The 12,110-nt window shown below is 41.9% G+C and overlaps 1 protein-coding gene across 2 annotated transcripts in view; it reads left to right on the top strand.

The window, feature by feature from the left end:
- ADAMTSL1 (ADAMTS like 1) overlaps nt 1-12,110 on the top strand; it is a 924,426-nt gene that overhangs the window by 823,125 nt on the left and 89,191 nt on the right. For both annotated transcript variants that reach the window (XM_045840784.1, XM_045840785.1), the window contains 2 exons: nt 2,996-3,124; nt 11,370-11,549. In XM_045840784.1, the coding sequence (XP_045696740.1) occupies nt 2,996-3,124; nt 11,370-11,549 (309 nt within the window). The remainder of the gene's footprint in view (nt 1-2,995; nt 3,125-11,369; nt 11,550-12,110) is intronic.

Genomic DNA, 12,110 nt, shown 5'->3' with positions numbered 1-12,110 from the left:
TCCCCACCCCCCACCAGGACAGACCACACAAGCAGCCTGGAGTTCCACCCTCACCCTGAGGGGCCCTCCTTACCCTCTTACATGGAGTGGGGCTAAAGAAACCCTCCTGCAGGACTTTCCCCACCACCCAATGGTAACAAGGGCCCTCCCAAAGCAGTGTCAGTGGAGACCATGTGGGAAGCAAGAAGACCCACTCCTGCCCAGCAGTAATGCATATCCCCAATGTAGCTGGCAAAGCAGGCCAAGTGTAGAACCTGGACTTCTACCTTCACTGTATAGAAATGACATGGCACCTCCCTGCCCCCCCACCACTTGAGTGGTTTCAGAGAAAGCCAGCTAAAACAGCAGGTTTAAATAAGATCCAGTGTTGCATAACATAATATGAAAATGTCCAGATTTCAATTGAAAATCACTCATCATACCAAAATCCCACTTTCACCACTCATATTCCACATGGTGCTGGAAGTTCTATCTAGTGAAATAATGCAAGAAAAGGAAATAAAAGGAATACAGATCAGATAGGAAGAAATAAAACTATTTGCAGATGAAATGATTGCCTACTTAAAAATACTAAGGATCTACCAAAAAAAAGTTCTAAAACTAGTATGTGAGTTTAGCAATGTCACAGGACATACAAAAAATTAACTGTTTCTCTATACTAGCAATGAACACTGAAATTGAAAATACAGTATAATTTATCATACCTCAAAAAAATACAAAATAATTAGGTATAAACCTAACAAAATATGTACAAGACTTGTATGCTGGAAACTACAAAACTCTGGTGAAAGAAATTAAAGGTGCTATAAACAAACAGAGAGATAGACAGGGTTCATTGGTTGGAAGACTCAACACAGTAAAGATGTCAGTTCTCCCCAAGTTGATATACAGGTTTAATGTAATTCCTGTCAAAATCCCAGCAAGACTTTATAGTTATAGAGAAGATTAATTTTAAATTTATGTGGAAAGGGAAAGACAATAGAATATCAAAAAAATATAAAGTAAGGATAATCAGCCTACTCAATTTCAAGGTTAATTGTATAGCTATAATAATTAATATCATGTGGTATTGAGAGAGACACATAGATCAATGGAACAGGAGAGAGAACACAGAAATTGATCCACAAAAATACATCCAATCAATTTTGACAAAGATGCAAAGCAATTCAGTGAAGGAAAGATAGCTTGTTCAATAAATGGTGACAAAGGAGATTTGACTTTGGGTGGTGAACACACAATACAACATACAGATGATATAGAATTGTACATCTGAAACCTACATAATTTTATTAACCAATGTCACCCCAATAAATTCAATTAAAATTTTTCTTTAAATGCTAGAATTAACCACAAGCATATATATAGCTTTAAAAAATAAATAAGTAAATGGTGATGGAGCAATTGGCCATCCATAGGCAAAAAACAAATGAACAGTGACCTAAGTATCTCACCTTATACAAAAATAAATGCAAAATGTATCACAGACTTAAATGTAAACTGTAAAACTATGAAACTTTTAGAAAAAATCTTCAGCATCTATTCTAGGTAAATAGTTCTTAGACTTAACATCAAAAGCATGTTCCATAAAGGAAAATGTGATAAATTAGACTTTATTAAAGTTAGAAACTTTGCCCTGTGAAAGATCCTGTTAAGAAAATGAAAAGAAAAGCCACAGGCTGAAAGAAAATCTTTGCAAACCTCATATCAAAGAAAGTACTAGTATCTAGAATATGAAGAACTCTCAAAAACTCAAAACTCAATAGTAAAAAATAAACAACCCAATTAGAAAATGATCGAAGGACATGAAGAGACATCTTACCAAAGAAGATGTAAGGATGACAAATAAGCATATCAAAATACATTCAACATCATTAGCCATTAGGGAAATGAAAAATAAACCACAGTGAGATTTCACTACACACCTATCAGAATGGATAAAATTAAAAGTAAAGACAACACCAAATGCTAATAAGTATGCAGAAGAGCTGGATCATACATTACTGAAGGGAATGTGAAATGATACAGCCACTCCAGAAAATAGCTCAGCGGCTTTAAAAACTAAACATGCAGCTACCATATGACCTAGTAATTATACTTCTAGGCATTTATCCCAGAGAAATTAATACCTATGTTCACACAAAAATTGGTACAGCAATGCTCGTAGAAGCTTTATTTGAGTAGCCAGAATCTAAACAACTCAGATGCCTTTCAACAAGTCACTGGCTAAAAAAAACTGGTGATACATCCATACCGTGGAACACTACACAGCAATAAAAGGGAACAAACTATTAATATATATAACCATGGTACCATGTGAGACCTGGGAGAATCTCCAGAGAATTTTTTAAATGAAAAAATGCCAATCAAAAAAAGATTACATACTATATGATTACATTTATATAACATTATAGAACTGGAGGCCAGATTAAATGGTTGCCAAAGATGAAGGTGGAGTTGGGGGCAGCAGGCGGGATCCTTGTGGTGTTGGAATTGTTCTTTCATTTAATTTAATCAGTGTCAATGTCCTTGTTATGATGTTATACTCTAGTTTTATAAGACATTACCACTGGGGAAAACTGGGTAGAAGGTACACAGGAATTCTCTGTGGTAGGTCTTACAACTGTATGTGAATCTACAATTATCTCAAAGTAAAAAGATTAATTTTCAAAAATAAGCTCTTAAAAATGAAATGTATAGGGTTATTTGTTAATTTAATGAAAAAATGTACAAATAATCCAACTTGTTGGATACCGTCCTATATCCTCATATTCTTCAATCCTTGTTCTGTTTTTGACAGTTCTGTGGTAAGTAAAAAGGTGGGTGAATGGATGGTTTTTATATTGTATAGTTACAATTTCTTCAAAGGAAAACATGGTTAGTGGAAAAAGGCTGGGTATACCAGTTGTTCACTGTTCATCATCCCATGATTCAAGGGAATGCCTCAAGTCCACAGCCACTGTACACAGTAAAATTTCACATTTCTTCTCATCTTCAGGAAAGCCATTAGTGAAAACATCACGAACAACTGTGATCAATATCAAGGAGCCCACTGTCACTTTGGATATAGGAAGCACCATCAAAACAGTGCGGGGGGTGAATGTGACCATTAACTGCCAAGTTGCAGGTAAGAAATTCATTTATTTGTTCATTCATTTGTTCATATATTAATGGAGCACTGTGCTGAGATGGAGATACCAAGATAAACATCAATTCTGTTCTCAGGCATTCAGGGATAGTGGGAAAGGCATAAACCTCAGTCGCTCTGAAACTGCAAAGTGCGACAGAAGTTTAGAGGAGGAAAGATTAATTCTGACTGGGACAGATGAGATAAAAACCAGTGACTTTTAGCTCAGCCTTGTATACTCATAGAACGTGAGCATGCAATGGTGGGGCAAAGAGTGTTCCAAGTGGAGAAAAGCGTGTGAGAACATTCAGGGAAGTAGGGAAGGCCCAGGACTATCAAAGAGCAGCAGTGTGTGTTTTGGTCTGACCAGGGCCCAGAGTGATGAAGTGATACCGAAGAGCTTAATCTTTAGTGAGGTGGGTTGGGACTCCACCATGAGAGACCTTGAATGCTTAGCCAAGGAGTTTAGGCAAAGGCAGAAAGAGAGTGACATTTGGGAGTCATACTTCCAGAGGAGTAAGCTGCCAGCAGTGCATAAAGTGGATTGAAGAAAGGTAGTACTGGAACAGGGAGACCAGTTAAGGATCCATCATGGTAGTTGAGAGGACAGGTAGTGAGGCCTGAACTCAGAGCAGTGGTGGTGGACAGGTAAGGGGTCGGTGGCAGAGGTAAGACTGATAGGAACCTGCAGCTTACTCACATCAGAAGGGAGCAGGAGGCATTAAAGAAAATGGGCAGTGCTGTTATAAGTTGTAGATGGGCATTGCCCTTGGGTTGGCTTTGTGAACTCGAGGCCTACAGGTACCAGAAAGTCACAGGGATTGGGAGTAGTGGACAATAGAGCGTGGTAGTATGCTCAGTGTAAAGGTATTTGCAGTTCCTTCAATTGAAAAACAAAAACACCCACAAACAAAATCCAGCTGCTATTCCCCCTTCCTGTGGACCAGAGCTTTTGCTGTCTACTCTAAGAGTTTTCACTTCCACAATGCAAAGAAGAAATGAGTAGCTCTTGTGTCAGGGCCCAGCTGTGGTCCCCTGATGGCTGTCCTCATCAGATATCCCCTACTGTGTCATACCCCAACCCAGGCTGCCCAGTCATACCTGGTCTGCAGAGTTGACAGGAGGGAAATGTTCTGATAGCTCTCGGAAACTAGAAACATAAATCTATCTCTTTCATTGTACATTAATTTCTTCTTTGTAAAGCTTCCCTTGGTCTACACACCTAAATTCATCAGCAAAACCTTCTAGAACCAAATCCATTCAGGCCCAGTACTCCCACATGGGGAGCAAGATAAAACCCTTGATGGGGCTTCCCATGACTTAGCTATCCCTTCACACAGGGACTGATGATGCAGGTTGGACCCTTCGTATAGAACCATCACTCCCCACGCGATCACTGTGAACACAGTCCTTAGAGATGGAACACCACCTGGAGATATAATGGGCCATATTGGGTCTTCTCTTGAGATTTGGGATCAGTAGGAGGAAAAGAATAGGGAGCAAAAATCACCAAAACAAGGAATTGGGCACTTGAAGGAGACTGAGGGACCCAGAATTCAGCTGGGGAAGCATTTACCCTGGGGAGCCCAGGACACTGGAACCGGCTTGGGCCAGCTCCTCCTTGTCACCTAGGCCCCTGTCTCCCCAGCTTCATCCAGAGACTGACTCTTTGTAAACTTATAATGAGATTATAAGTTCTCCTGTCCAGTTTGTGCCTGACCATGCACATTAAATTCTTTATTCATAAAACCATTTCTGTTAATCATGGTTAACTAAAATAAATCTGTGTATTTCTGCCATTATGCCTTATATTAAATAAGACTTTTTTTTTCAAAGTGGGTGGGAAAGAGCCTGCTGTTTCTTTCCAATTTTTTTGGTTTTTCAATTACAGTTGACTTTTAATATTATTTTGTATTAGTTTCAGGTGTACAGCATATAGACAATCATATACTTTACAAAGTGGTCCCCCAGATATTTCAAGTACCCACCTGGCACCATATATAATTATTAAAATATTATTGACTATATTCCCTGTGCTGTACTTTACATCCCTGTGACTATTTTGTGACTATCAGTTTGTACTTTTTAATCCCTTTACCTTTTTCACCCAGGCCCCCAAACCCCCTTCTAATCACAAATTTTTCTGTGAATTTACCGAACAAAGAAAATGTCCTTATACTGAGTTTCCAAAATGATGACAGCTGTAATGCTAAATAGCAGAAGGAACTACAGGAACTATCATTATTTTGCCACTACAAGTGGCTCTTATGGCTTTCTTATTACATAATTTTAATGACTATAGAATAGTCTATTTTAAGAATATTGCATAGTTTACATAGAGTAGCTCATGTCCTTACATGTTTGAGTTGTTAGTAGTTTTTCATTAAATAGCTTTTGCACACATATGATGCATATGCTTTCAACTTGTAAAATGCAGCCTCACAAATTCTTGCCAACCCTTAAATATAAAAATCTTTAAACAATGAGTATGATGAGGCTTTTTCTTGAAAAACGATCCAATTTATCATACCACCCCTCCATACTGGTTCTCTGTTTGAGAGCCAGTTTGAGAGTTCAGGAAACTGAGTGGAAGATAAAAAGTTGGGAGAGGAAGGAGTGTTTCAGTCGTTGTGAACAGAATGTGCAAAGGGCCTGAGGCAGAAAGAGCATGCTACATCTGAAGGAGTGAAATATGGTTGCTCTGGCTGTAGTACAGAAGACAGAGAAGGAAGTATCATGACATATGGCTGGAGGATGACAGCGTGTATCCAGGAGCTGGATCTTACTCTCATAGATTATGGTGCAATTTTGGATTTTGTCCTAAGAGCAAGGGGAGCTTTTAAAGGACTTAGGAAATAAAACTGTCAGGAATGATGATATAGAAATAACTAGTTGAGGAGTCAATGATGGGCAGTATATTAGGGAAAGCTAGACTCTGGTAACAAGTAAAGTCTCAAAGGTACAATGACTGAAATTCAATAGAAGTATATTTTTGCCTACTTAAGGGTCCAAAGAGTATGCCTGGTCAGCTAGCGAGGCTGTGCCCCACAGTCATTTAGGGTCACAGAATGCTGGTGGCACTGTTGTCTCGAGCACCTGCTTTCCAAGGTCTCCCTGGTGGTTATCTCTGTGCTCTCAACAAGAAGAGGGGGAAAACATGTGTAGAGGATGGTTAGGGAGGTTTTTAAGGGCCACACCTGGAAGTAGCACACAGCACTGCTTTTAACTTTCCCTCCTAGTCACATGGCCACTCACAACTACAAGGGATGCTGGGTAGTGTCGCCTAGCTGGGTAGAAGATTATAAGTCCTGTGAACAGCTGTCAGTGACTGCACGGTCAGTATGGAGAAATGTGGAGGGCGAAAACCTCCTTTCCAGGCTCCCTTTGTTTTTTAGACTTGCCCAGGCTGACATTTAAGTTACTGTATCCTTTCCTTTTCTTGCACCAGGCCATCACACTTAGCATGTCAAGGTATACCTTTCCGTGGACACCCACCTTGAGATGTTGACAGGCTGCCATGGTGCAAGCAGCTTTCCAAATATAACAAGTAGTCTAGTTAAGACTATCCTGTCTGTGTTGTAAAAAGAATATTATAACATCATCCTACCTGGCAGCTCAATGGGGATTAAATGCACTAATCCTTAGAATCATATCAAATTACAACCCATTTGGGCCAGACTCATTCACTCATTCTTTCAAGCAACAGGAAGAGCATTGTATCATTGATAAGATATGCCACCAAAAGGAAATAGTCAAGATAGGTTATTTTTCTTCCCTTTTTTAGACACAAATTATACTAGAGAGTCCAGGGTATGAAGCCAACCAAGTAACTTGTCAACAACATAGCTGCAGACTTTGTTCTGTGGTTGAGTGTATTTTCTGTCATTTTTCAGACATTTCTTTCTGTAGAATATGCTGTCACATCACAACAGGCTAGAAAAAATCTCTGACCAAGCTTCTCAACAGAGAACTAACACAGCCGACACACATGAATTTGAGAAAACTCCCTCCTTAATAATACCTCGGTATTACAGTTATAGCAGAAAGGTTAATTCTGAAAGTAGAAAGTACTTAAGGATTTGACACCAAAAATAAGAGTGCAGCAAATTCAGATCCTCTCTCTGGAGTCAGTCTAGTATAATGGCAAACAGTATTGAGTACAGCAGGACCTTGAATAATGTCATTTCATTCAACATGGTTTCCTTCTAATGCTGATGAGATGCCTTAGGGACTCCTCTTGTTTATAACCATTAGCTTATAGTCAAGTTGGTTTTGTTATACTCTTTTTAGCTTCAAGTCTCTGAACCCATCAATGATGTTAATTGAGGATTATGTGCTTGGTAAGATGGAGATCTGTGGCAGCAACTGTAGGAGTTGGATCCCTACCCTGCCATTTGCAGGTCACTGATTGGCTGGGGGCTGAGTTGAAGGTGGGGGACAGGGGCCCTGTCCCCGTATAATCATTCAGGGATCCAAACCAATATGACTTCAGGCAGCTTTCTTAATCTCTTTCAGCCCCAATTTTCTCATGTGTAAAATGGGATCAATAATAGTCCTCATTAGATCTTTGTAAAAATGTAATGATGTTTATGAAATATTTAGCTTCCAGTAAATGTTCTTTCTCCCTCTAACATGTTCAGGATATTTTTGCAAAGCTCCTGACCTCAGTGCACTCCCCATGCTAGATGTTCTGAATGTCAGTATTAAGCATATATATCTGGAGCCTTTTTTAAGGGACTCTGGGCACACTGAGACCTAGTGGATTTTTCTAAAGCATCATTGTCATCTTCTTGAGAGAAAAAGAAAAAGTTACTTCATGATGCTTTGCTTCTTTTCCTTCTTCCCTTATTGTCACTATATTTGTGATATGTCAGATCCAGTCACGGAATGACTGGCTGTCATTTTAAAGCATCTTTTTGTGCCATTCTCTGCCTAAGGCCCATGTTCTCAGACAGGAAGCCCCCAAAATGTGGCACCAGCGATGACACATCTGTTGGCAAGCTCAGGACGCAGGTACCTGCTTGACTGAGCCTGACAGATGTTTGCTAATAAACAGAATGATACCTACATAATTTATCTTCCCTTAACACTGCTGCCACCTCTATAGCTCCAGTTTTACAGAGACTGAAGGTTACTTCCTGCTACCCTTTGCTTTCCTGAGTATCACCATCTCTCCCATGAACCTGAGGAATTCAGCCCTTTCGGGCACAAACCCAGTTTCATGAGGGCAGGAGGCAGAGTGAGGAAGGGAATGAAAGAGGCTTATACCCCCTCCTTGGGAAGTGAGCAATGGCTCCCAGGTCTGTCTCCATCCTGGAGTTCTCTCCCTCTGCTACTTCCTCCTCTTTCTCACCATTTCCCCTCTCATTTCCTCTTTCCTCCTCTGGCTGCCCTACAGAAGCTTAGGTCCTGAGCAGAGAGGGGACATGTTGGTGAGCCATGGGGCTTCTCGCTGCAGGAGCTGCCCATGCTGCACACAGAGAGCCCACGAGTGTTGGCTCTGGAAACACACACACCACAGCTCATCTCCCTGATGGCACAGTCACGGAGACAGAATGTTTGCTCCCCTGTCCACTTAGTCATCATGCATCTGTGGGAGGAACTGAAGTTCCTTTAATCCAGTTCTCTTACTCTGCCTCCTGTTCCTGAAAGCTTTGGCTCCCATTAGGAGTCGTGTGCTGCCCACAGCCCTCCTCAAGGGAAGGTGCCAGCGACAGTGCTACATGCAAGAAATTCATTGCGAGGGAAATGCGTGTAGAAAATGATTTGTGGGACCTCATTTTTTGTTGAGGACAGAAATGACTGACAGTGTTTTCTCCAACTTACTTTCAGAGGTTCTCCCCTGAACGCTGTGCATTTTTTTAACATGTAAAAACTGAGCTCAGGGTTCAAAATTCACCCTGGCATGGCCAGGCATGGTGATGCTCTTGCTCTCCCTAGTGGTGCTGCAGTGAAAAATACCTGCATCTTTTATCCAGGTGTATTTAGAGACGATGCTTGCCTGGCCCCTCTCATGCACTTGAGCATCAAGTAACACCTGTGTCTCTCTCCCTAATGGATCAGGGGTTCAGCATCCACGTCTCCACTCTCTCTTCAGTCCTGCCTCCTTCTTCCAGTCAGCATGAAGGTCCGGAGGGATTCACACTGAATTGTGGCCAGAGAGTCTATTCCTGTGTTCCCCATAACAGGGAGAGGGGGCTTACAGATTGGTTGAACACTGTGGCCACCTACCTTAGGCCACCACTCCAGGCCTGGAAAATCCCATCTGAGGCAGCAAAGCACCTGGAACACCAGTGAGTTCACACAAGGAAGCTCATCATCAGCGAGAGAGTATGAGATCAGCTTCCCACCCCATCTCACTTCCCCCACCAAGAGTTTGGGAACAGCAAATGCACTAGGGCTGTAACGAGGGCTCTTCAGCTGGGTGTCATAGAGTACACTGAGGGTAAATGTTTTCATCAGGTTCAAGGACAAGTGTCTGTATCTGAAACAGTAGGCTGCCCATTAAGGACAAAATCCAACCCCAACTCGGAAAGCACAGGGCGAAAGGTCTGGCTCTTTGACTCTTCCTGGTTTGCCCCTGTTTACCAGGATTTGACATTCCAAATATATCCTGAATATATATGCCCAAGAATTCTATGAATAAAGTTTCTGAGATGAGTCAGCAAGCTGGGGCATGCAAGAGATATAGCTTTTTATTCCCTGGAGATCTATGAATTAATGCGACAGACTTTCTGTCTCCCAAATCAGTGTTCAGACTGCTAGGGAGCCTCCTGTACAGATTATGGCAGAAGGCTTGTGCTAAACTGGGGCCTGCTAATCAGCATGTCAACTGCAAGGAAACTTCCTGATGAATTAAGGCTGTCTCTGGTCTTGGTCTATTCAGGTTACTATTTATTACAAAGTACCATAGACTGGGTGGCTTAAATAACAGGTTACTTCTCACAGTTCCGAAGACTGGAAATTCCTAGATCAAAGTGCTGATCCACTCAGTTCCTGGTGAAAACCCTTTTCCTGGCTTACTGAAAGCTATCTTCTTGCTGTGCCCTCACCTGGTAGAGAGTACTAGCTCCCTGGTCTCTCATCAGGGCTCTAATCTCAGCGTGAGGACCACCCTCTGCTCATCCTGACCTCATCTAAACCTAAATACCTTCAAAGTTCCCATCTCCAAATACCATTATGCTGGGGTTAGAGCTTTAACATATCCATGGGAACACAAGCATTCAGTTTATAATGCCCCTAGAAGACGGAACCTGACTTCCAAAATCAGGTATGCAATCCCAACTCATATGCATACGTCCTCCCCGGCTCTTTCTCACACACAGTAAACCCAGACTGAGGAGAGGGCAGAGTACTTCCTTCTCGTCTCTCTTTTTCTGTGGTATTAATAGTAATATAGTTCCATGTCCATTTGTTCTAAGAAAATACAAAGGCTTTAAAAATAGAGCCCTGGCTGGCGTAGCTCAGTGGATTGAGTGCGGGCTGCGAACCAAAGCATCGTAGGTTCGATTCCCAGTCAGGGCACATGCCTAGGTTGCAAGCCACAGCCCCCAGCAACCAGTGGTGGCTTTCCTTTGGCTAGCTCATGAATATATTAACACTTTGTGGCTTTTCACTTTTTCACTTTTTGCTAATATGTAATATCTTGACAGAAAAGTGCACATACAAAGCTGCCAAACTCACCAAACCAGCCCCCAGGTCAAAAAAAACAGAGCATTACCTGCAACCAAACCCTTTGTCACAACCCCTCCCCATTCATCCCACCCTCAAACAAACCATCACCCTGACTACTAACAACTAGATCGATGTTACCAGTTTTTGTTATTTACTTACAGAAAGGAAATCATACAGTATATAGTTTTCTGTGTCCTACTTTTCTTACTCAACACTTTGTTTCATGTAGTTGTTGATCATTCAGATTCACTGATAGATAGAGGTTTGGTTCTTACATTTTTATAATATGTTTTCTCCAAAGAATCTTTGTCTTCTACCCTGGAGGCACCTTTGGCCAGCTGCGTGCCTCCTCTTCCTTTAACTGGCCTCCCTCTTCCTGCCTCACGAGTGTAAGTGTGAAAAGTCAGAAGGTCTCCAGACAACTAAGAGGTCTGAGGCATTATGTAGTTTGGCCAAAGGGTGATAGAAGACGTCCGGGCAGATGTTGCTTGCGGGACTGCCCACAAAGAGGTTGTAAATGGCTCCAGAGTACCTGAACCTGTTTGGCTGATGAGTTTATTTTTTTTCCTAGGTGTGCCTGAAGCTGAAGTCACTTGGTTCAGGAATAAAAGTAAACTGGGCTCCCCTCACCATGTGCATGAGGGATCCTTGCTGCTCACAGGCGTGTCCCCCTCAGATCAGGGCCTCTACTCCTGCAGGGCAGCCAACGTGCATGGAGAGCTGACTGAGAACACTCAGCTCCTGATCCTAGGTAAACAACTCGAGGATGGTGCCCCCAGTGGACCCTGCTGGGGGTGACTAACTACCCTCCACTTCCTCTTTTCCCTGACCCAGTTAAGTACGCAAAGGTAAAATCAATATCCCTTCTCTTCTCCCTACCCTAGGGCCTTCCAATAGAAAGAATACAGACTGTGGGGCCAGGCAGAATCAGCTTGAACCCTGGCTCCACTGCTTACTCACTGTATGATGCTGAGCAAGTTACTTAACCTTGCTAAGTTTAGATGCTGGTCTCTGTGTGGAGACCTGTGAAATAAGGATTGCCCACACAGGTGGAGAAGGTGGGGGAAGCGTGTCAAATAAAGGTAACAGATGTACAGCTGTTATCCTGAACCCCTGTGTTAAAGACTTCTTTGAGGATCAGATGGAAACTATAGATTACTCCCTCCAGAAAAATTCATACATGCAACATTTTTCACGTAACTTAAGAAAGTTCATAGTCTAGTCTACGTGAAGTCCACACAGGTATCCTCCCGTCTTAAACCACTCAGACCACTGTAACAAAACACCACAAACTGGGTAACTTAAAAACAAC

The sequence above is a fragment of the Phyllostomus hastatus genome, unplaced genomic scaffold (assembly GCF_019186645.2).
Source record: "Phyllostomus hastatus isolate PE091 unplaced genomic scaffold, TTU_PhHast_1.1 phas_contig_34, whole genome shotgun sequence".
Taxonomy (NCBI): domain Eukaryota; kingdom Metazoa; phylum Chordata; class Mammalia; order Chiroptera; family Phyllostomidae; genus Phyllostomus; species Phyllostomus hastatus.
The sequence above is the reverse complement of the archived record's forward strand: the minus strand, read 5'-3'. Positions and strand labels throughout refer to the sequence as shown.